The 25,843-nt window shown below is 47.2% G+C and overlaps 1 protein-coding gene across 2 annotated transcripts in view; it reads right to left on the bottom strand.

Moving 5' to 3' along the window:
- Positions 1-25,676, bottom strand: part of POFUT1 (protein O-fucosyltransferase 1) — a 39,573-nt gene extending 13,897 nt beyond the window's left edge. The window contains exons 1-7 of one of the 2 annotated variants that reach the window (XM_052650723.1): positions 25,544-25,676; positions 23,628-23,749; positions 19,046-19,228; positions 17,788-17,900; positions 10,419-10,611; positions 8,781-9,023; positions 1,480-5,392 (exon numbers count right to left, since the gene is read on the bottom strand). In XM_052650723.1, coding sequence (XP_052506683.1) covers positions 5,204-5,392; positions 8,781-9,023; positions 10,419-10,611; positions 17,788-17,900; positions 19,046-19,228; positions 23,628-23,749; positions 25,544-25,676 — 1,176 coding nt within the window. In that variant the 3' untranslated portion in view covers positions 1,480-5,203. Of the gene's footprint in view, positions 1-1,479; positions 5,393-8,780; positions 9,024-10,418; positions 10,612-17,787; positions 17,901-19,045; positions 19,229-23,627; positions 23,750-25,543 lie in introns of those variants that run through there. The other variant, XM_052650724.1, reaches the window with a different exon arrangement.
- Between the last annotated feature and the right edge of the window lie 167 nt (positions 25,677-25,843).

The raw sequence follows: 25,843 nt of genomic DNA, 5'->3' as shown, positions 1-25,843 counted from the left end.
TTCCTGCTCTTTACCTGGTTGGGCTTGGCGTCCTGGGCTGATGATCCATAAAGGATTAGCTGTAAAAACAAAACAAACCTGCTTGTCCTTAAATAATGTTATTTCAAGGCAAAGGTCCCAACCTTGAAATAAATAGGGTTTCAAGTAAGAATCTGAATTAATTCTGACAACATAATCCAGAGAGCAAGATTTGCCTTCAGGTTTTTTTCTGTTAACCCCACGAAGGACAAAGAGAAAACTGAGGAAAAGGATCTTTACTTCCGAGCCAGGGAAGGATTATTGTTTATTATCATCATTAAGCTTCTTTGAAGTGAACAGAACATGGAAATGAAAGCTCAGCTTTCTTTTACCCTCTATCCCGTTTCTCCTTCCTGTCCATTCTCCTCCATGCTTTTGGAGGGTCTGTGATGTATCAGGACAGCATTTCCCAGCTTTGGTTCCTTTGAACACAAGTTTCTCCATTTCTGCCTAATCCACAACCCTCTCTACTGGTAGTTACTTAATTTTCAAAAAGTGTAACTCTCTTTGTTTTGCTTACGTAAGTTTGGCTCCATCCTAAAACAATGAACCTAAAACAACGAACTCCGTTAAATCAAGGACTGTATATATTTCCCCCAGTGCAAAATAGAGAGAAAAGTCAATGTTACAACACAAACTGAGCATGACGGGGTCCTCTCAGAGCCACACCACTGACTATGCTTGGTGGAATTTTCAAGGCATGCCAAGCCTCAGGGAAGGCCCTCCATAAGTGCTTGCTGGCTGGCTGACCACAGTGCATCACCCCCACGACCTTCTGACCAGTGGTGTTCATTTTAGCTCCTAGAGAGCTTGTTAAAAAATCACTGGGCTGCATCTACAGAGATTCTGATTCAGCAGGTCCAGAGCAGGGCCTAGGCATCTATAGTTCAAACAAGTTGCCCCAGGGGATGTCGACACCAGATGTCCAAGGAATACAATTTAAGTAAGTCTTGGGCTACTGGGCATCAAAATCACTTGAAGGTGCATCTTAAGATGCAGATTCCTGGGCACTACACACCAGACATTCTGATTCCTCAGGCCTAGGTGGGTCCCTGGAATCTGCCATATTAACCAGCTCTCTCCAAGGATCCTCCGGAGACCACCATTAGCATCTGGAACTCAGAGGTGAGTGACCCACATCAGGTCACTCTGCAAGTCAGGGACAACTTCTTCTCCTTGTTGGTTGGGCCACAGACCTCAGAGCATTCTGGACTTCCTCTTCCCTCCTAATTCCACTGCAGTGTGTCAGCAAACCCTGCTGGCTCTTCCTTCAAAACATATTTCAGATTTTCTTCAAAAGTCTCCAGTATGTGGACTTGGGAATGAGACAGTAAATGAAACAAGACTGGTGAAATGCTAAGGGTTGTTGAAACTGAAAATTCACTTTATTACAATTTTTATGTATATTTGAATTTTTTCCAAAAGGCAGCTTTATTTTCTTAATTTTATTTTTTGGCCACATCATGTAGCTTACAGGATTTTTTAGTTCCCCAATCAGAGATTGAACCCCAGGTCTTCAGCAGTGAGACAGTAAAGTCTTAACTAATGGACTGCCAGGGAATTCCCAAAAAGTGGCTTTTAAGTCTTAATCTAACAAATCCACTTCTAGGAATTTATCTTAATAAAAACGTGAGATAACAGAAAAAAAAAACAACTTACAAATAAAAATATTTTCCAAATAATAATAGTAAAAAACTGGTACTAAGTTCTCATAATAAAACAACAATAAACTATGAGACATAATAAACTATGGGACACCCAGTGGAATTTTCTATCGTTAAAAACACTTATTCAGACCATGTACCAATATGGAAAACATGATATACTATTAAGTAAAAAAAAACAGGACATTAAATTGTATATACTGCATGATTAAAACTATGTAAAGATTTACATTTTTTAAAAAACATTGACACTTTAAAGTCATTTTATACATCCAGAGTCTGACCAGTTTCCACCACAATCAATGCCATGACCTCTGCCTGAGCCCAATCGTTTCTCTTGCGGGCATCCCTGTGACACCTCTATCTCGGTCTCCCTGCTTCTACTCTTCCTCCTTCCCATCTCCTCTCCACATGGCAGCCTACAAAAAGGTAAATCAGACCATGACTCTCCTTAGTTCAGACCCCACATGGCTTCCCACATTTGTCCAAATAAAAGCCAAGGCTTGATCTTAACTAGGCTGTAGGACGGGTCATGTCACCTGTTCTCATCTACTCTGTTCCCTGCCTCACGTCTGCCACTCCAGTCACGTTGACCTTGCTAGTTTTCATTTCAGCTTCAGGACCTTTGCACTTGCTGTTGCGCTGCCTCCAAAACGCTGAACGAGCATGGCCCCCTCCACAGCAGCTCTTTAGAGAGGCCTTCCCCGAGCTCACCTAAACCAGCACTGCTCCCCCTCTGCACCCACCATGCCTTTTTAGTTTTCTTATAGCACTTAACACCTCCCACAATACATCTGCTTATTATGCCTTCTATTTATTAGAATGCAAATTCCTTGAGAATAAAGAATTTATGTCTGATCCTCTGCTAAATCCCTAGTACCCAGCACAGAGCCTGGCAACTGGTCAATAAACACCTGTTGAATGAAAGCATGTTGAATTAAGTAACCACCCAAGAAAACTCTAAGTTTCATGTGGGCTTTCTCTTTCCTGGGGGATCCTCCCTCTCTGAAAGCTCCTGGCAGTGGCAGACGCATGGCTGGAGCCCACTGGGGACAAAAGGAGACTGACCATTTCTCCATTCAAGGTCTCCACGGTGCACACACAGAGTAAACCAGGTCTTGTGAACAGGAGGAGCAGAGCAGGCTGGCTAACAGCATTGGCCTTTGGAAATCAAATCTGACCACTACCGGTTGTGTGGCCCTGAGGAAACTGAGACTTTTCCAAGTTGTTAATCCTGCCTGGTGCAAAGAGTAAGTTTCTACTTCCCAGGGCTAAGGTGGGGGTTAAACCAGGGAACATCCATAAAACACTTGGCAAGCACGGTGGCCGGTAGAGAGGAGGCGTGTGACCAGAGGCAGCCACACTACCCAACAGCCACGTATGGGCCTTTGTCTCCTTCAAGTTTACAATGGGCCCTTATACCCCCTTTATCTGACTGGGGCCATTCAACAACCCCATCGTCGGTTTTATCACCATTTTATAGGTGGGGAAACTGGGTCAAAGGAATAAAGTGCTTGCCTACAAAACACACCGAATCGGACTACAGCTCCAGTGCCCTCACCTCCAGAAACACGAGCTATTATGACTGCCGGTGCTCATCAAGAGGATTTGAGCAGCTTATTTGAACCCCAGACTCTCAAGTGTGTACAGCAAATGACATCAGTCAGAGAGCCACACCTAACCAACCGCCCAATGGAGGCAGGGGCTCGTTCCCATGTCCCTCAGTGAGGCTCATGAACAAGTCTGAGCAGATATACTATCTCTGAGTCCACCCCAGGATTTAAAATATTTTCCCCAGAGGGGAAATACAAATGCCCTTTCTGTATTAAGAGTTTGATGGCAGCTCTAAGCAGCAAATGCCATCTTTGCTGTTTGAGATCCTTGTCGCCCTTCAGCCTCTGATCCAGTATGCCCTGAAAAAAAGGCGTCTCTTCCCAAAGGCTACCCACAGGACACAGCTGTGGAGCTCTGGGACTGGCGTTCATCAGAGTCTCCCCCACTTTCCCAGGATTGAAGGCCAAGGGAGGTCACATGGCGGGGAAGTAATCGGCAGGTAACAGACATGAATTTTAGAACTACCCACGAGAACTGTAAGCTTCAGGTGGGTTTTCTGTTTCTTGTGGGATTCTCCCTCCCTGAAGGGTCCTGGCAGTGGCAAACCCATGAGTAGAGCCCAATGGGGACAAAAGGTGGCTGACCATTTCTCCATCTGAGGCCTCCATGGCACATACACAGAGGACACTGGGTCTTGTGAACTGGAGGAGTAGAGCAGGCTGGCTATCAGCACTGGCCCTTTGGAGGTCAAATCTGGATTGACCACTGCTGGCTGTGTGACCCTGAGGAAACTGAGAATTTCCTCAAGACCAAAAAATCACAGTCTCGGGGGGTCATGGATTTTTACCACTACAGCATTTGAGAGACAAAGAAACTCACAACCGTAACACTTTAGGTCTCACGGGCTTGACTGAGACTTCACTGGATGGGATGGAGCAGACAACGCCAGGAATGCAATGCGATGGCTCCTGGGTACTGAGGATCTTCCATCTGGTCAGGGGCTTAGTGACCACTCCCCTGTGAGGATACAGTCAGAAGGCTCCTGCTGCAGGAGGAAGGCTGGGAGGACAGGCCTGGAACCAATTTAATGACAAAGTTCTACAACCAGGCCCTTTGGAACAGGAGATAATAGAGACCTCAAAAGGATCCTACCAGGCCAGCAAGCCCAGGCCCTGGTGATGTGTTATGCGACCCTGATGGTGCCATGTTTGGGGCAAGCCATCAACCGCCGAGAGACTCTGAGAGCAATACCACGACAGCTTGGCTTGATGGAGGGTGCTCCCTGCTGGGAACGAGCTGTGTGAGCAGCACTTGGCTGTCTGCAGCATACTGACAGCACTGTGGTCGATAACTTCTTTGTGCATAGTGTTTATGACGGAGAAGACTGAGCCCCAAACCCTGGAAATGGCCTAGGAAGTGGGGGCTGACAGTGGCTCAGGCCAGGCAGTGGGGATGAGCCTGAGGGCCACTTTGGGGGGTCATGTGGAAAAGCAGTCGATACACCCACCCACCCCTAGCCTTATCCACATTCTGTTAAGGTCACTTTACGTACCTACGTTAATGAACTTCACTGATTTTTTTTTAAGATAAGGGAGAATTCTAGGGGAGTCATGATCTTGTATCAAAAGTATAAAAATTTCTTTTTCTATATATAAAATCTCTCTGAAGAGAATTGAGCATCTCAGACTCCTCAGAGCAGGGCAGACCAAAAGACAGAGCTTGGACTACTTTGCTGGTGTGAGAAATTCCCAGGAGAAGCAATAGGGAGCATATGAGAAAGGGAGATGTCTGGCCACTAGGAGCTTGGAAGTCCTGTGTCCTGGGAGATTGACTGTCTTCCTCTTCCAGGAAGTTCCTGGTACTTTTCTCTGGTCTCTGATCCTTGGGGAATCAACCGTGGGAGCACCTCTGGCTGCCAGGCCTGGCTGGAGGGAACAGCTCAGACTGGTGGTGTGCTCCAGCTAGGATCAGAACTCATCCCGTAGCTGAGGGGGCCTGTCCATGCCAAAGAAGGAGGATGGTCTCCCATGGAGGTCCCGTTCCCGCTTTACGAAGGCAGTGAAGGAGGAGACACAGTTGCCAATAAAGTGGTCAGCTTGGCCAAGGATGTACAGGTCGATCTGGGCTACCTCAGGCTTCAGACTCACCACCTTCACCTGCAGGAGGAAGGGCAGGGCGTTTTAGCCAGGGTTCAGGACAAAGTGGCCGGATCCGCCAAGGCCTGCAGCCACCCCTCACCTTCTTTCTCTGTGCTGAAGTCACAGACATAGAAGGAGGCACACAAAGCGTTAACACGCAGGGTTGGGGTGCCTAAAAGAAGTGCTGCCTAGCAGATGGTGACCCTAACCCTCAGCTCCACACACACACCACTCATTCACACTCTGTCTTTGCTCACTGGTGTCTTCTGCCAGGAATGCCTATCCCCATCCAGCTCAGTCCTGACCATACTCTCAAGGCTCAGTTCAAGGTCTGACTTTTGCATAAAGCCCTCGCCTCAGGGTCTTGGCTTCTCCAACCAAACCACAATCTGACCAAAGAGCACCCCACCCAACTGGTTCAGCTGCCTGGATGCCTCTGAGACTAAAGTCCTGTCCAATCTATCCCTGAGATATTCCTCAAACGTGAACCTTTCTCCTGATGGACTACCACTCCCCGGCTGCTCACCATAATCTTTCTTTCTACTGGTCTGCTTACCAAAGGAAAAGTGAAAGTGAAAGCTGCTCGGTCATGTCCAACTCTTTGGGACCTCATGAACTATACAGTCCACGGAATTCTCCAGGCCAGAATACTAGAGTGGGTAGCCTTTCCCTTCTCTTGGGGATCTTCCCAACCCAGGAATCAAACCCAGGTCTCCCGCATTGCAGGCGGATTCTTTACCAGCTGAGCCACAAGGGAAGGCCCTGGAGTGGGTAGCCTATCCCTTCTCCAGCGAATCTTCCTGACACAGGAATTGAACCAGGGTCTCATGCATTGCAGGCGGATTCTTTACCAAGTGAGCTATCAGGGAAGCCCAGATATCATAGGAAAGCAGCCAAAAAACACTTTCACAGATTTCCCTACTCCCTTATTCCTCCCTCCCTCCATCCCCAGCTGAGCACCCTTAACTCAGGACTGCGATGGATGGGGATAGGCATTCCTGGCAGAAGACACCAATGAGCAAAGACGGAGTGTGAATGAGTGGTGTGTGTGCGCCCTACTGCTCTGCAGATAAAGACTACAGATCTTGAATGTGGCCAAAGGCCTGCTCAGCTGCCTCTCCACCTTGAGCTCCAGCCACTTCACACCAGGCTCCCTTCTATCTCAGGATCTTTACACATGCTCCTCCCTCTGTTGGGGGTGCTTGTCTCTTTGTCTGGTTAACTCCTATTTAACTCTCATTCTCCAGCTCAAGTCTCATCTCCTTAGGGAAGCCCTCCTTGGCCCCCTCAGTCTAGTCCAGGCTCCTCTGCCCTGCACTTGCACAGAACCACGTTCCTTCACTTTGTGGCACACATCTCCTTCATGTGCAGCTTTCACTCAGCGATTCTCTGGTTAACGCCCATTTCCTGTACCTGGCTGGGGCTGTGTTGGTTTGCTGGTCACTTCTGACGGGGGTCTGTCTCAATATGCATCTGGGGACTGGACAAGTGAGTGAATGAGCCCCCATACCCAAGCCTGGCCCTCTCCTGTGGCATACCTTAAAATTCTCTGCAAGTCTCTTTTCCTGAGTTTAGACTGGGAGCCCTGGAGGGCAGCACCACATCTTATCTATCAGTATCCCCGGCTCAGCACTGCCCCAGCTTAATGGATGAGCAAGGATTAGTTCAGGAGAGAGGGTAGGCCGAGTCCGTGAAAGGAGGTGAGGAGTGGAGAAGGGCAAGAACAGTGGCACAGGAACAGGAAATAGAAATGGCAAGAGGCTCAAGGTGTAGCAAGTATACCAACTCTAAAAACTCAGAAAAAACTCCCTGGGACTCTCCGAGTCCTTCCATTTAGTACAGAGGTAGGGGGTGTGGGCAGAGCTGGGGCTGAAAGTGCTTTGCTGTCACATAGAGATTTCTGATGTAACAAAAATCATCATCTTGCTATTCAGATGGTAGCAGAAAAATAATACCAGCTTAATCATGGCCAAAATCCCCTGAACAATTCCACCCACGCCCTGAAACTTAACCGCTCTGTGTCATGCCCACTAAAATTAGCCCTGAGACCTCCTGGGTAAATTCTATCCTTTTTGGGGACTTTGGTTTCCTCAGTTTTAAAATGCAGAGGTTGGGTCGGAGGTGCTCCAAGGTCTCCGGCTCTGATATTCTTCTATAAAGTGGGTGGGTGGGGACCAGAATGCTGTGACTTGGCACTTCCTCTACAAGGCACTTCCTCAACAAGCCCGTAAAAGAGGGAAAGGGAGCCCCTCGACATAAAGCCAAGGGCGCCCGCTGTTAGAAAGCGGGTGTCTGTCTTTCAAGGTCTGCACAAGCATTCAGGGGCTCTATGCACTCCAAAGTCTTACTGAATGTTCACTATTAACTCCACCATTTTACCAATACATAACTACTCATTACCTGTTCTTCACTTACACAGTACCAAGCGCATTCTACTATTTACTCATATGTCAAACCCCTACTATTCACCCCTTCCTTAAGCATTTATGAAGCACAAAGAGCCTTTCCTGTATTCATCAACCACCTACTTCTACGATCAATGACAGCTAACTTTATCGACAACTTATTTTGTACCGGACCAGTTTTAGCTGCTTCTTATTTGATCTTCAAAATTACCCCACAGGATAGAACTACTCTCAGTCTCATTTTATTGATGAGGAAACAGAAGCACAGAGGTGAAATAACTTGTGCAAGGCTGCACAGGGAGGAGAGCCTAAGACCCTACGCTCCACAGTCCATGCTCTTCATCCCTCTGTGGCACTGGACCGCCCCAACCCGCTCTGTCCCCCAGGGCCCACTCAATATCCTTAATCACCAAACATTTACCAAGAGCCTACCATGTGTCAGGCACTGTCCTAGCCACTGGTGAGGGCAAGGCGGGGTCTCCGCCCTGCTGCTACTGCTAAGTCGCTTCAGTCATGTCCAACTCTGTGCGACCCCATAGACGGCAGCCCACCAGGCTCCCCCATCCCTGGGACTCTCTAGGCAAGAATACTGGAGTGGGTTGCCATTTCCTTCTCCTTCTCCTGGAGGAGGTCAAAGTATCAGGCTAGACCCCGAAGAACCCTGGATCCTGCCTTCAAGGAGCCACAGCTCCTGGGAAGAAATAAGACATTTCTACATGAGTCTCACAGTCTAGGTGTCTCGGGAGGAGATGTGATTAAGTGCTGTGAAAGCTCCCCGTAGGGATCCAGCAGCATCAGGAGTGGAGGGAAGCCTGCAGAGCCCCGGCGGAGGCGTCTGAGCTGGGGTTTAAAGAAGGGCAGGAACTAGAGAACAGGATGTTCAAGCAAAAGCCTGGCGGTGGGAGAACATGAAGCGTGAGGTGGGAGTGGAGGGAGCACCTTGGCACTGCCTTTGATTCCCTTCCAGCTGCTCTCCCTCCAGGCCCACACCCCATGTGTACCTTCCCTTTGAAGAGCTGCTGGATCTCGGGCAGGTAACTCTCAGAGTCGGTGGCGATGTAGACCGATTGGGCGTTCAGCGCTGTCACCCAGAGCTTCAGAGCGCGCCTGATTTCCTTCAGGTCAGGGAGGCACATGGTCATGGTGAGCGGGGCGGCGGTGTGGCGGCTGTAGCCCACACATTGTGGGGAGGCCATGAAGTGGGCACCAGCGGTTCCATCTTTCAGCATGGCACACGCGTTTTTCTGTGGGGCAGGTGGGGACAGAGCTATAGACAGCCACTGCCCACAACCCCAGAAGAGCGAGCCCAGGAAAGGGAAAAAGGCAGGTGATACACGAGCGCAACTTTTTCTTTTTTCTAAACCACTGAGGAAAAGGGAAATGCATCAGCAGTTAACAGTGCTAAGGGGATATTGGCTTTTCACAATTTTTTTTTTCTTGGTCTTACTGCATTATCTGGGACTTCCAGCAGAATTCTGAACTGTGCTGGTGATAATGGGCAACCTCATCTGATTTCTGACTTCAGTGGGAACACTTCTGATAGCCCCAAGAAGTGCACGTTTGCTGTGGGTTTCGGAGAGATAGCCTTTAGCAAGCTAAGGTGGGCCCCTTGTATTCCCTGTTGGTTAAGAGTTGTTTTTCTTCTTTTTTTAAAATCATAAATGAATGCTGACTTTTTATCAAGCGCTTTCTTGGCATCCACTGAGATGACTATATGATTTTTCTTCTTTGGGCATTAATATAATAAATTTCACTGCATCACTGGGATAAATTTTACTTGTTTGTGTTCTTGTTCTTTAATATGCTACTGGATTTTACTTGGTAATATTTTACTTAGGATCTGGGCATATACGTTCACTAGTGAGAATGGACTCTATTTTCCTGAGTTGAGCTTTTAATGAGTTTGGTATTAGCATTATGCTAGATTGAAAAAAAAAAAAGCAGCTTATATTTTCTTATGTCCTAGGGGAGTACAGGTCCTGGCTCCTTTACTTCGTGGAGGGGCAGGAAGGGGGTCGTGTGGATGTGACTGCTTCCTCAAATGACACTGAATGAATTTTGATCTAATTTCCACACTTTAGAGTATTTTTCAAGTTTCCGTTAATGAGTATTTCTCACACACAGATATATACATATCTTCTTACATAAACTAAGGAGATCGTCTGTAGTGTTCCTGTTATTTTCACAGGGAGGATAACCTGATGAGGTTTCTGCACATTTAAGCAGCTGCCGAATTTGGAAGATGATATCTTCTTTTCTTGGGAGCCCCACCCAACCTCCAGAGCTTGTTTTTCAACAAGGAGTCTACTGGCTAACCACTGAGCTGGGGCAGAAGACTGTGGGCTCTCTCTGGCTTGCTGCCTGACTCAGAGTCTAGCTTGATACCTCAGTTTATCCATTTGTGAAATGAGGAAAAAAGGGCAACTGTTAAAAATGAGAACTACCAAGCAAGCACTCTGAAGCCACATTTTGGATGTGTCCATGGTGGGACTGTGGGGCACAGCCCCATCAGCTTGGCCGAGTGAGGTCTCTTTGCCCTGGCTGGGACTTGGTGCAATGGGTTTAGCGTTCAGTGTCACAGACATGGGTCCTGCTCATGGATACATCCAACCCAGCCATGAAAGGAAGGGGCAAGTTACCCAGTCGGAGCCAATGCGCAGGTGAATGCCCACGTAGGGCCGGATGAGGTGGGCGTGGATCTGGGCCTCCCCTGTCCTCACCATCTCGTCTGACCACACCATGTACTTCTGGAGTGGCCTGTGCTCCTCCAGGACAGGGAACTGGGCAGGGGCACCAGGCAGGGCAAGCACTGGATGTTCCTCTGGAGAAAATCTAGGCAGGAGACAAAATGAGAAGTCAGACCGACGATGCACAGAGAGTCTGGCTGCCACCCCCACGGGAAAAAGGATGGCATTGCACCATGTCCCAGAGACCCTGCGGAGGGGCCCCTGTAACATGCAAGAAGCACAAGAGGTTGTGAAACATCAACGGGCTGATAAGAGACCTTGGCAGCGGCAACAGCCACAATATGCAATACTGTCCCGCCACGAGGAATTTACAACCTTCTTTGCTTGTTTAACAATTAAAAATTTACAGTAGAGCATTCCAGCCCTTTGTATGTCATGCTGGCTTCCAATCTGTGGTGCAGTAATTCACTCCAGGGTGGGGTGTCTAGACTGAGTCTCTGCCCTTTTACTCACACGGTGGGATTAGGAAGTGCAGCTGCTAACAGGTCACACTCTCAGGGAGCGTGTACAGTGGATGAGATCATTCACTCAACACTTAACACATATCTACTGATTGCCTACTACATGCTGAGGCCCAGAGGAGAGTAACACAGGCGTGATCCCTGCTTTCATGAGAGCACCAGAGGCATGAAGATGCCTCCATCATTCCCTGCCAAAGGCTCTCCCTTCCCCTTGTTCACAGTGCACCTTGTAATTATTTCACCCATCTTTTCTGCTGGACTCAGGCTTCTGAAGGCAGTATCTCTGTGTGCCCAGAACAGTGTCTAGATACACAGAAGAGCTCAGTAAAGATTTGTTGATTGAATGAGTGAAGAGCAAACCTGTGTTCTCTCATTAGCTAAGGCCAGACTATATTCCAGCAACACAAGATGCCCCACTGTTCCATAAACTTTCAAAGTACTTTCCAACTCCAGATCTCTGCAGACTTTTTCCCTTCCACCTGGTATGCCTTCCCTCTGCCAGTCAAAATCCTTTCCCTAAAATTATGAAATAGGTACAGGCACTCTGGAAAACAGTCTGGCAGTTTTTTGAAAAAAAAAAAAAAAACTAGACAAGCGATTACCATATGACCTATGTTTGGGCATTTATCCCAGAGACATGGAAGCCTCTATTGACACATGAACTAGTTTGTGAATGTTCACAGCAGCTTTATTCATAATAGTCAAAAACTGGAGACAACTCAGATGTCGTTCAACAAGTGACTTGTCGAACAAACTGCAGAACAAACCCACATCCCAGAACACTACTGCAATAAGAAGGAACCAGCTATTGATAGAGGGAACAACTTGGATGGATCTCAAGGGAATCCTGAGTGGAAAAAAGTCAATCTTAAAAGGTCACACACTGAATCATTCTATAATATTTGTGAAATGACAAAGTAGAGAAAAAAGAAATGGAGATGGGATTAGTGGTCATCAGGGACTAGGCTGTTTGTGTGTGTGTGTGCGTGTGTGTGTGTGTGTGTGTGCACGTGTGTGTAGGTGGGTTATAAACTGGCCACACAAGGACCTCTGTGATGTTAGAACTATTTGGTATCTTGACTGTGGTAATGGATATATGAACATACACACATAATAAAATTGAATAAAACTAAATATACACACACAGAGAAGTGAGTTCAAGTAAAACTGGGGAAATCTGAATAAAATGGATTGTACCAATGTCAACATCCTGGTTGTGATACTGTGCTATAGTTTCGCAAAATGTTACCACTGGGGAGAACCGGGTAAACAGCACTTGGGATTTCTCTGTATTATTAATATTTCTTACAAGTGCACGTGAACCTACAATTACCTGAGTAAAAATTTTAGTGAAAAACTACTAAATATTTCAGAGCATGCAGGAAAAGAGAAAATAATTTAACAGTCCACATACCTGTGACCCAAATTAGCAAATATTAATACTTCACTTTGTTTCAGATTTTTAAAAATACACACCTAAATAAAAGCTCTATCCTGTGGTCTCTTTCCCTCTTCCTCCTCTTTCCAGATACTGTGGTTTTATGAATGGTTGCACTTTCACTATTTGTATAAAAAGGTATCATCCTGTGTGCTCTTTACACAGTGCAATGGTGAAAGTGTGCACTATAGAGCCAGAAGACCTTGTTCTAATGTTGGCTATGTCACTAACTTGGGCAGGTGACTAAAACCATTCTGTGCCTCAGTTTTCTTATCTGTATAACAGAGCTGATAACAGTTCCCACTTCAGAGGGCTGTTGAGAAGATCAAACGGATTAACACAAGCAAAGCGTTTAGAACAGTGCTTGGCATGTAGAAAGCTCTCACAAAATTCTGACTCTCACCATATCCATCACTGTCATCATACTGCATGTAATCTATTACAACTTTTAAAAAATTTAACTCTCTGTTTTAGAGATTTGGCCATGTTGATGGTGTGGATCATGGGATCACGTTAACATCTCCTGAAGTTTTCCATCTGCATGAAGAAATCAGTTAATCTATCCAGTACCCTCCTGCTGGTCAGTGAGGCCGTTTCCATCTTTCCCCATGCAAAAGAGCTGCGATGGACAGGCCGCTCTTCATTCACACCTGACCAAGCACCACAGATACCTCTAAACTTCTGAGACCAGCTGCCACACCCAGGCCTCAGCTCCTAGGAGTGGGCTCCAGCCCACTTCTCCTTCACTGCTTCCTGCACAGTGATGTGCTCAGTAACCACATTCCCTGTCCCCTGACATGAGGCTAGACCCTGAGTACTTTTGTTCACGGTGAAGGCCACACACACGAGTGCAAGCCCTGTGCCAAGGAAGCAATGAGCAAGTGTTCATCAACAGCCTGGCTCTAACACTTGTCTTGTCAGAGTTTAATTTTATATGTACATACATGGGACAGGCAGTGTTCCAGTTACTTTGTGTACATTAACTCATTTGAGTCTCTTAAGAGCCCCCATGAGGCAAGTACTGCCATTATTCTCACTTCACAGATAAGGAAACTGAGACACAGCACGGTTAAGCAGCATGCCCACGGTCACACAGCTACGAAGTGGCAGAACAGGGATTTGAATCCAGGCAGAATCCTCCAGAACCTTTGTTTTTAACTATTGTACCTCACTCCCAGCTCCCCCATCCAGTCAATAAGTTCCTCAAAAGGTGAATCTGTGGCTTATTCTTCTGATTCCCAGTCTCAGTGCAGGCCTTAACACATAGTAGGTACAATGAATATACTTAGAATGAATTAATGAGCCAGGGATCTCACCAGAAAGACCAGATCAGGTAGTCAGGGGTTAAAAGAAGTGAACAGTAACTGAGTACCTACTATGGGCCAGGCCCTTAAGTGACTTTCAGAAGCCACCTTAAAGGACTTCAAATGAAAAAGTTGTCACTTCCTAGGGGGCTGGAACGTTAGGATAAAACCAGGACCTCTGCCCTCCTTGACCTCCTGGAAAGAATCTGCTGCTGACCCTTGGTGAATTCCAAGTCTGGAATATGTGCCCCCATTACCTGGATCTGGATCAGCTCACACAGCCGTCTTGGTTGGATCTGGATGCGACATCCTTACTGATAGGATAAGCACCGAGAAGCCAAACTGATGCACTCCTTTGCTCCCAATGAGGAAACTGGTGTTTGGAGTGAAAGTGGGGAGTGAGGGTCCTGTTTGGAAAGAAAGCTTGACTAGCTCATCTGTTCACATCCCTGGCTGGTGACCCTAAGTCAGGCCCTGAGCCTGGCAGCTGTCCAGCTGAATAAGGCACACTTTCCTACTACGGGGAGCAGTGAGCCTGTGGGGTGTTTTACCATTACACTGACTCTACTGAGACCCCCCCTACCAAGCTGGGGATTCTCCATGCACAGCACCCACGTGTGTGCCCAACAGATACCAGCGAATGGACATTATGCAGGGTACAGAGGATGCGGGCACATGAACGAGGCAGAGTCTAGCTCTCGGTTGTGGCATGAAAAACTGCCTTTCTCTGCAGCTCTTCATGACTGGCTCCTTCTCATCCTTAAGGTTTCAGCCCTGCCAACTGTATGTCACCTGTTTATATCCACTCAGGAAGGCTGCTGCCAGGGAGAACGATAAGCCACATGCTCAAATACCTGTTGCCTTCATGCCAAGAGAATGGTTCAGCCTGATGAGTCACAGCCTTCCAACAATGAAAGTACAATAAATAAATGTCTGTTGAATTAAACCTCCATCAGGGTATTCATAGATTCAGAACCAGCAGAGATGGAAAGATCCTCAGTGGGGAAGAAATAACCCTTATTCTCTTCTTCTAGAACCCAACTTTCAAGCTGGACACACAGAAGCCCAAAATACATTTCTCAGTACTTCTTGGGGCTAGGTATGGGTTGCACATCTAAGTACTGGCCAATGAGCTGCTGTAAGCAAGCTGTAAGGAAGGCTCCTTAGAAAAGTGAGGAGGGGCCCTTCTTCTGCCCCTTTTGTACCTCCAGCTGCCTGGGGTTTCATCAGTTATCTTGACCCATGAGGTGACACTAAGGATAAAAGCCGGTAATGGGACAGCTAAGCAGAGATGGGAGCCTAATTTCTAGACACAAGGGAGCCTCCATGCAGCCCTGGGCTGCAGTCCTTTTTTACATAAGAAAACAATAAACTTTTGTCTTGCTAGTCTGCTGTTATTTGGGGGTTTCTCTTACAGGTACCTAATTTAAACCTGGTACACCCAGACCTGTGACCACCGAAACTTTTAGCTGATACACAAGAGGGTTACTGACTGGTAGTGGGAGAGGGGAACTGAACAGCTCTAACTTGAGCCCCCAGGGCACTACAAGCGCTTCTCCACAACTCTAAAATTCAAAGAACAGTTTGAAAACGACCGATCTTAGAACTTTTCTGGTGGTGGAGTGGCTAGGACTGTGCTTCCAATGCAAGGGACCCAGGTTCGATCCCTGGTCAGGGAACTAGATCCCTCATGCTGCAACTAAAGATCCCACATATGCATGCACACATGCTCAGTCATGTCTGACTCTGTGTGACCCCACGGACTGTAGTCCACCAGGTTCCTCCATCCATGGGGATTCTCCAGGCAAGAATACTGGAGTGGGTGCCACTTTCTCCAGGGGATCTTCCCAACCCAGGGATCGAACCCGAGTCTCCTGTAGTACACGTGGATTCTTTACCACTGAGCCTCCAGGGAAGCCCATAAAGATCCTGCATGCTGCAACTAAAACCCAGTGCAGCCAAATACATGAATATATTTTAAAAAACTAAAAACAAACAAAAAAACAAATGTCATCTTATTGTTTTAAAAAGAAAGAAAATGATCCATCTTGCTCAATCCCTTCATTTTATAGATTGAGCACTGTGGCCTAAGAAGGGAAGCAACCTGCAGTTATCCAGTGAACAGGGAAGCATCTGACCCTTGCCAGTGCTGTTCCCCCGACACCCACACTCCTGCAATGGAAGGACAACTTCCGACAGCAAGAAAATACACCTAAAAAGTTGGCTCAAAGGCAAAAGCTTACCCAAGCCCTTACATAATTCCTACAACTCAACGAACTCAAACAAGACCATGGGGCGGCCAGGAACAAGTGTTTCAGCAACTCTGTCCGAGCGATGCATCCATGTAGCATTGTCCCTTCTCCAACCAGGATTGTGTGCTTTTTTTTGGCTTTTTGGAATTTGCTTTTACAACTGATGTCCTTTCCCCCCCTACCTCTCCACCCCCAGCATTTTAGAAGCAAATCTCCATCCTCTGAGGATAGTGTGCCTTCTGGCAATAGCTCTGAGTTCATTCAGAGCTGAATGGGGAGGATCAAGCAGGTAATTAAATGGAAATCAACAATTTCCTATGCAGGATCAACTATGAAGGGGGTAAGACTCTGCCATGATTGTCTCCTTAGTAGCTCATGAATTAGCTCTTAACACAAGTCCCAAATAGGAACTGGGAGCTGTTTAAGGCACAGCTCTTCTCTCCACAGTGATGAAGAATGGGTGCTCTGGAGTCAGGCGGCCTGGGTTCAAATCACAGCTCTGTCACTTCAAGCTCAGGCAAGTGATTTCACTTTTCTCTGCCTCAGTTTCCTTACCTGTGCAGCAGAGATGACAATAACACTGTGTCATAGACCTGTGAATGTATTAAATGAGCTATTATCTTGGAAGACTCAGGTAGGGAAGACTTAGTACAGCAACTGGCACACAGTAGGTACTAGATAAATATTAGTTTTTATTAACTATGAAAGCCTTACACATAGACCCCAGCTGCCCACTCAACAGCTGCATTACTTTGGGCAAGTTATTTAAATAACCTCACCGATCTCAGTTTCCTCACCAGTCAAATGGAAATTGATCATAATACCCACTTCATGAAATTTCTCAAAGGCTTAAATAAAATAAAGCATGTGAATAACAGTAACAGGTAACACGGACTGGTCCTCTACTACATGTCATGTGATTTATACACTAGGAGGCAGATACCATAGTACTCCTTCCATTAAACCAAGGAGGAAGCTCAGGTCAGACAGTCTGACCGGCTCACTCAGGATTATCTGAGAAAGAAAGGGCTGCCTGAGAGCTCAGGGCTGTCTAAGGGTAAATCAGTCTTCCTTTGCCTTGCTGGGACCACGCAAGAATTCATAAGCCCCTCATGGCTTCTAACCCAGGTCTGATGTCTAAGCCCCTGCTCTTTCTGGCCATGCTATAGCATCAGTGGCAAGAGTACTATGTTAGTGTCATCATTTTATCTAGACTGCAGGCAGCTGAAGGCTGAGACTGGGTCTTCCTCATTTTTATGTATCACCTCTGGCCTTTGAGCACTATGTCTCATACGTGACAGACGCTCTATAAATATTTCACAGCCTGTGCCTATGCCCTGCTAACCTATTTTTTTTTAAATAGGGTTTACTGGAATGCAATTAATAAAGCACATCCAATTAATATCAGGATGACATCATTTCTCAGTCTGCACCTGAAGCTGTTCTTCTCTAGAAGAGGCTTCCAATTTTCACCTTGTGAAGAGGAAGGTAACAGGGGAGTGATTCTCACGCCTCAAGGAGGAAATTGAGATGCATGTGACTGCACAATATTCTTTTTATGACATCCTTTATCGGCTGATAAACTCTTGCTCAACCTCGTGGCAGGTCAACGTCCCACCGTGTCAGGCGTTGAGATGGGAACAGATCATATAGGATCCCAAGTTCAAGAGACAGAACAGCCGCACCTTTGGTCTCATATATCAGGGTGCAGGGTGTGGCAGAGGGAAGAGGACCAGGAAAGTGCTGAATGCCCATGGGCCCCCCCACTCCTCCCCTAACCCCAGCAACAATGCCCCCTCCATGTACCTCTGGATCCACTGGTCTTTGTAGGAGGCGCTGAAGGAAATGCCTGCAAAAAGCTCGGACTTGTTGAAACTCACATGAAACTGATCCCAAAATGGGCCAAAGGGGTTTCCTTCCTGGAGAAAGAGAGTGGCCAAAGGCTTACTGGGCAGGAAAGCAAGCCAGGTGGGACTGGGGCTAAGGAACTGTGGATGGGGAAACCCTGTACTATCTGACTCGGTCTGAAATACTCTCACAGGATGGGCGAGTAGGAATGTCACTTCATAATTCCTGGGCTGGGGGCTGAGGAGGGTGGCTTGGCCTCCAGGCTGGTTTTCAGCAGGAAATGTTCACCACAGTATCTGAAGGAGTCTTTCAGCTCACATGCCATATCCTGCCAATCCTGCAGCATTGGTGGAGATCTGGGGAGGGAGCTACCTTGGATTTGGGACCATGGACTAAGAGCTCCAAGAGACTTTCAAGATCAGCTCTTATTTTCAAGATGGAAACCAGGGTCCAGACAAGGTAAGACATTGGCTCAAGCTCACAGAGCAAGTGAGGGCAATATTGGGACTGAAAGCAAGATTTCCTTTCTCAAATTTCATGACTTCTTCACCTACCCTCCCCAGACTTTAGCATAAACACTGAAAGACATATTGGGGATTGTCTTACTCCCAAAGTGCCAGAAATTTACAAACTTCTGATAAATATGACAGCCTTGCATTTACCTGCTGAGAGGCAATAAAGTATACAAGTTAGGAGGGTGGAAAATGGAGTCGTATTACCACAACTTATTTGCTATATGATTTTGGGCAAAATATTGAACCTCTCTTTGCTGTACTCAGTGTCCTCTCTATAAAATGAGGATAATAATGGTACTTTCCTCATGAAACAGTTGAAGGACTAAGTGGGATAATATGTGAAAAGCTCTTAACATGGTACCTAGCATGTTATAAGTGCTATGTGAGTACTAGTTATCATTACTGATGTGGTACTTTTCAGTTTACAAGCATTCTTACTTCTGGCCCTCATGATACTTTGTGAGCAAGACACAACAGGGACCGGCGTCTTTATTTTGTAGGTAGCAATAAAGGCTCAGAGGAAGCAAACTCCTCTGCTCAAAGTGACACTGTTGACAAATGCGAGAAATGGGGCTTAAATCTCCATCTTTCTATGCCAGGCTCTTCTGGTGCCTTCCCCCACATATTGCTATCCTGCAGTGTCTCAGGGCCTAGAGGACCTGGAACAGGCAGAAAGGGCCCCCCTGACCCACAGGACCCACCTTCATGGGGCATGTCTTCTTATCAGGACTTCGCTGGGCTGCCACCTCAAAGCAGTATGCCACCCGCTTCTCAGGGGGCCAGTGGGTGGGTGCCAGCTTCCCCATGAAGTCCTCCAGGCTGATGACACGATGGTAGGCCTGGAGGGGTTCCAGCTTGAAGTACTTCTGGTAGGGCACATGGACCTACAGGAAAAGTGGGGAAAAGCAGGGGTTGGAGAGTCCTCCCTCAGTATCCTAGCGGCTGCTTCAGAGACATCCATTAAAACCATATACTCTAGGACTTCCCTGGTGGTGCAGTGGATAAGAACCTGCCTGTCAGTGCAGGGGATATGGGTTCAATCCCTGGTCCAGGAAGATTCCACAGGCCACAGAGCAACTAAGCCCTGTGCACCACTACTGAGCCCACACTCTAGAGCCCGTGAGCCTCAACTACTGAAGCCTGTGCACTCCAGGGCCCAAGAACCGCAACTACTGAGCTATGCGCCACAACTAATGAAGCCCTCACACCCTAGAGCTACACGCCACAGCTACTGAGCCTGTGTACTGCAATTATGGAGGCCTGTGCACCTAGAGGCCGTGCTCTGCATCAAGAGAAGCACCACAATGAGAAGCCCTGTGCACCGTAACTAAGAGTAGCCCCTGCTCACCACAACTAGAGAAAGCCCACACACAGCGACAAAGACCCAGTGCACCCAAAAGTGAATAAGAAAATGTTTAATTAAAAAAAAAACCAACAAATCCATGCACTCTATGACCCAGAGATCTTAGACTGCACGTCAGTGACAAACTTTTGACAAAAGACACCAAGCTTAGAACAGAAGCTGGGAGAAAACACCTGTAAATTAAAGGACAAATAGTAATGGACCTCATGTTCAAAAATGCCTGCTGATTTGTAAGAAAGAAGATAAATGACACAAAAGAAAACATGGGCAGGAAAGGACAGGAGTGAGCAGCTCACAGCAAAGAGAACCCAAATAGCCAATACACTCAAAAGATGTGCAGGCTCACTAGAATTAGGAAAAAGAAAATGACAACAAGACACCCTTTCTCACCCAAGAGACCAACAAAAGTTTAAAAGCTTAACTCTGGGCTTCTCTGGTGGTCCAATGGTTAAGAGTCCACCTGTCAATGCAAGGGACATGGGTTTGATCCCTGTTCCAGGAAGATCCGACATGCTGCGAACCAACTAAGCCTGTGTACCACAACTACTGAGCCGGTGCTCTAGAGCCTGGGAGCCACAGCTAATGGGCCCGCGTGGCGCAAATACTGAAGCTCTCACACCCCAGAGCCATACTCTGCAACAAGAGAAGCCACTGCGATGAGATGCCTGTGCACCACATCCAAGAGTAGCCCCTACTCGCTGCACGCAGCAATGAAGACACAGCACAGCCAAAAATACATAAAATAAATATTTTTTTAAAAGCTTAACTCTATTGGAAAATATATAGCTGACAGTAGAGGCATACATTTTAGAGCCACTACTTTGGAGTATAACCTCTTACAGCATCTATTAAAAATAGAATTTTAAATGCACCCTCTATCTCTAGGTATTTGCCTTAGACAAATTCTTGCCCTTTGTACCAGGAGAGGGATAAAGGATGCTCAGTTTCATAATGGAAGCAGTACTGGAAAGAACTTGGAAGAAGTTCTACCAAAAGACACTAAGAAAAAAAAATAAGAAAAAGGAAAAAAAAGATACTTAAGTCCATGATAGTAGTTGCCTCTGAGCGTGGGGGAGGGACTAGGAGTAGCCTCGAACCAAGACAGACTTTATCTTTTAACAACTTTATCTGTAACCTTTTGTTTCTTTTCTTAACAACAAAAAAAGATGAAGCAAATACAAGAAAATGTTAATGATTATCACTGCTAATGGCGAGTACATGGATGCTGATTATATTAATCTCTGCATTTTTCGAGACTTAAGAAAATTTCTTGGAACACTATGAAATACAATTTAGACTTTATCCTATAGGTCAGAGTTTCCAAGCATGTTCCACTAGTTCAGGTGGGTAAAGGGTTCTGCAATAAAAAGGCTCCAGAAATAAACAGGCCTGAGAAATGCTAGGTTAAGCAGGTTTCTTTATGACAGGACTTCTCAGGGCCTTTAATATGCTAACATGCATTTTGAATCTCCAAATCTGGGGGGAATGAAGAACTGAGAACATAATTTCCCAAACTGACTTAACCACTGCACTGGTTCTACATAAGCCATTGGTGTCCCAATAAGCAGACTCTGAGAACCTTAGTTATTAGCAATGAGGTTGCGCAAAGGATTTTAAGCAGAAATAATATGAGATCTGCTTTCCTGAAAGATCTCTCTGGTGACAGAAGAGAGAATGTCCTGATGGTAAGATTAGAGGAGGGACGGAAAGATTAGGAGGCTATTGCAATGGTCCTTTTATTTGTTCAAGTATTCATTCAACATGAGTTGGAGAAGGGGGCAACAGAGGATGAGATGGTCGGATAGCATCACTGACTCAATGGGCATGAGTTTGAGCAAACTCTGGGAGATAGTGAAGGACAGGGAAGCTTTGTGTGCTGCAGTCCAGGGGGTCGCAAAGAGTCGGACACAACTTGGCGACAAAACAATAACAACAACAATTCATTCAACAGGTATTTTTGTTGTTTTGTTTCAACATATATGCCTGAGCATCTCTCGTAACTCTGAGAGATGGGGAAGCATGGACAGGTTAGAAAATGTAAAGAAAGGTGAAGTGCACAGTAAAGGGAGGCATTTAGGATGATGTCTAGGTTCCTGGCTTGGTATCCAGGTGAGTGGAGGTGACATAAACTAAGGCTGGAAATACAGGCAGGAACACAGGTTTGAGGGGAAGGTGCTGGCTCTGTGGGTCATCCAAGCAGACCCAAGGGCTGAGGAGTTTGAAACACTGGGTTTGTGGTCAGAGAGTCAGGGCCACAGATAAATTTGGAAGGAACATGGAGAATAATGAAAGCTGCAAGAGTCAACAGAATCTTAGAACAAAGCAAATAATGGTAATAAAAGCGACTAATATTTATTGAGTGCTGGATTAGCGCTAGGTGCTATACTCATCATGTTTCATGGACTTGACCACCTAACTGTGAATGGTAGGAATACAGCCATCCCTAGTTTACTTATGAAGAAACCCAGGCGGACAGAATCTAGATAACTCATCTGAGGTCACACAGCTAACAAGCAAACAGAAACAGGAGACACACCAACATTTAAACAGTGGGTGGGGAAAAAGGAGCCCTTGCCGGAGCACAAAGAGGAAAATGCAGACAGGTCTGGCTAAAGCAGGAACAGGCTGTGTCTTGGAAGCCAGGGGAGTAAGGAAGTTCAAGGAGACAGGCTCATGGGGCCAGGTGCCACCGGGAGGTCAGATGAGATACAGATCGAGAAATGACCCCTGGGTTTGGCAATTCTGAGGTCTCTAGTGACCTTCTGTGAGAACAGTCCCATTGGGGAAGGAAAGTCCAACTAGAGTAGGTTGAGTAACCTGCAGAAAGCAAGAAGAGACTCTGAAAGACTCCTAGCTGAGAAGAGAAGGCAAGTGAACCAGAAGGAGATGAATGGGCCATGTCTGAACTGTAACAGTAAGCGCAAAAAGTCAGAGCATCAACTGTGCCCAGTCACTGAGGACTCTCTATGTCATAAGCACTTTACATTGATCGGCTCAGCTGATTCTAAGAGGGAGGGATACCACCATCACTAACTCACTGAGGGAAGGAGCAAGAATTATTTCCAGCCTATTTTAAAGATGAGAAAACTGAGGCACAAGGAAGTCAAGTACCCTGACCAGGTACACAGCTAGTAAGTGGCCAACTCAGGCTGTGACCTCATTACTCTGGCTTTTATCCTCTGTTAAAAATCTCTCTAAAAATGGCATGCACAAGAAAAAATAAAAACTATGCAGAGAAAAGGCTGCAAGAAAGAAATATGGGTGTTTTGCATATAACCTTTTGAAGTTTATTAAGAACTTCCAAAGTCAATTCACTAAATAGTAACTCAGTTCTCACTACCAGACCCCTGGAGTTAAAATGTGAACAAAAACAGACAACAGGCCAGTGGAAGTCATAAAGAATATGCAAGAAATTAAGACAATGCTGGACTTCTCATTCTAAGGGACCCGGTGATGAGGTGGGAGCCAGACTCCTCTAGTTTGTGACCTTGGACATGTTATTAACTAACTTGTGCCTCGTTTCTCCCTCATAACTGATAATAGCACCCATCACCTGTGACCAATGGGTGGGACCAGACAAGGCTGGAAATGGAGTCTGGAGCTTCTAGTCACAGGCTCTGGAGTCACACAGACATGGGCTTGAATTCCAGTCCTTCTTGTGTGAATGTGGTAAGATACCTAGCCTCTCTAAACGTGTTTCTTAATAGAAATGTGATGAGAGGAAAAGAACTAATCCTCATGCAGTGCTCAGAAAGCAGGTGCTGAACAAATATTAGTGAGTTAGCCAGGGAGGACAGTTGTGGGTGGTGGATAGGGCAAACTCAGGGGGATGGGAGATAAACCCTATAGAAGGACTTGGGGTCAAGCAGAAGTGAGCATGACTAGGGAAAGGTAGACATGGGCAAACAGCAGGTACTCACATTTGTGAAAGGAGGCTTGTGATGCTGGTACTCAATCCAAGGAGGTACTGCCAGGGTGCGGTTCAACAGCTTTGCAAATGCCAGGGAGCCCAAGAAATGATCAGCCTGGTTCCCAAAGCGCCCTGGATGGTATATTGCAGGTGAAGTGAGGACTGGGATGTTGAGGGCTTAGGGTATGCAAGATTCAGAAAGGGAGCCAGGGATGGGGAGGACCAGGATACGAAGGAGAGCCAGGGGAGCTGGCAGCATGAGACCAAATCTAGACTCCTGGGTCTGATGGTCAAGGCCCTTCAGGCCCTGCCTCTTCTGCCTCAGTCATTCCAGGTTGTTGCTGTTTCCCAAACATGCTCTGCACTTCCCATCCCCACCCCCGCGTCTTCGCTCTTGCTGTTCCATCAGCCAGGGGTGCCCTTCTATTTCCTCCCCTCTGTACACAAAGCGGTAACTCCAATGCCTCACTCACTGGGATCCTTTCACGACCCCTCTGCCATATTCAGTCCCCATCCTCCGTCTCCCACCTTGGATAAGCTACTTGTGGTTCTTCCACTCTTCCTAGAATGTCCTTTCCCATTTCCTGGCCTTTGGCCCTTTCCTCAGCCTGTAAATGCCTCAGGGACAAGGGCCCTATCTGATTGTTTCTGTCTTCCCCAACATGGCATCCATTCATTCATTCCACAAAGAATGTTGAGAGGTCACAATGTGTCAGTATCTCTGCTAGGTGCTGAGACACAGGAGTGAGCAAGAAGGTCAAGGTCTCTGCCTTCAAGGGATTCACAGTCTAGGTAGGGTGACAGTGAAGTGAAGTTGCTCAGTCGTGTCTGACTCTTTGGGACCCCATGGACTGCAGCCTACCAGGCTCCTCCGTCCATGGAATTTTCCAGGCAAGAGTACTGGAGTGGGTTGCCATTTCCTTCTCCAGGGGATCTTCCGGACCCAGGGAACGAACCCGGGTCTTCCGCATTGAGGGCAGACGCTTTACCGTCTGAGCCACCAGGGAAGGCAGGGTGACAGTAAAGATAAATATGTGTGGTGATGGAGGAAATGATGAGATTATTTGGGTTGAGGTCACTGAAGTCCTTTCTGGCGACACTTACAAGCTGTGGCCTGAGGATGGGAAGATGTTGGTCTGGCACAGAGGCAAGAGGAGGGTGCTCCCAGCTAGGGAATTGTGCAGGCTGCAGGATTGAGCTTGTGTAAGGAACAGAAAGGGATAACTGTGCCTGCAACTGGAACGTCTCCGGAGAAGGGTGTGGTGGAGATGATGCACTGAGGGACAGACCATCATGGTTAGGAGACTGGAGGGTTTTAGGAATGAGTGACTTAAAAATGACACTCCACCACCCCCATTTAAACTGCATCCCTCTGACAGATTTTAGATTCTCTCTTACTCTGCTCTATTTTAATTTTCCCATAGCACTTACTCTCCTTTAAGATATGCAATTACTTACTCTTTATGCCTATCTTTTATGGTCTGTTTTTCTCAACTAAATAAAGGCTCTACAAGGGCATAGAGCTTTCCGACTTATCACCGTATCCCTAGAGCAGAGAACAGGGCTGGGCACCCAGTAGGTGCCTTATAAACATGTGTTGAATGAATCGCCCAGAGCCAGCTTTGGGTCAGTGACATCAAGTCCTACCCCACTAACTCCATTTACTGGACTCGGAGCTGGCTCAGGCTTTGCGCATGACACGTCGTAACCTCTCCCGGCCTCGGTTTTCTCATCTGCCAAATGGAAGGCTGGTCAGAGAAGGCCCTGTGTCTTTGCCACAGGGGCAGAAAATCGAGGAGCAGGCCCTGTCCGGCGCTGGAGTCCATTCCCGGACCTGTCAAGGCGTCTCTGGGAGCCTCAGAGGAGTGGCTTCTCCTTTCCGGGCCTCGGTTTCCCCACTTGGACAGAAGGCTCGGGAGGCCTTACCCATGCATGGGCAGTAGAGCAGGTAACCGGCCGGATCCCAGGAGCCCACGGGCAGCCCCAGGAGCGGCAGAAGCAGCAGCAGGAGAGACACACGCGGCGGCAAGAGCGACCGTGCCCACGCGGCGGCGCCCATAGCGGCTCCAGAGCCAAAGCGCGCCGCGGCGCGGAGGCTGGGAGGGAAGGAAGAGCGCGAGCGTCCGCCCCGCTCCCGGCGATCCTCGCGTGCCGCCCGCGCGCCGCCCCGGCCGCTCTAGCCGGCGGGCGGGCGGGACCATAGAGATCCCGCGGCACCGCCCCCTC

Source organism: Budorcas taxicolor, chromosome 13 (genome assembly GCF_023091745.1).
Source record: "Budorcas taxicolor isolate Tak-1 chromosome 13, Takin1.1, whole genome shotgun sequence".
In the NCBI taxonomy this organism is placed as follows: Eukaryota; Metazoa; Chordata; class Mammalia; order Artiodactyla; family Bovidae; genus Budorcas; species Budorcas taxicolor.
Note: the sequence above shows the minus strand (reverse complement) of the source record. Positions and strands in the feature narration are given on the sequence as shown.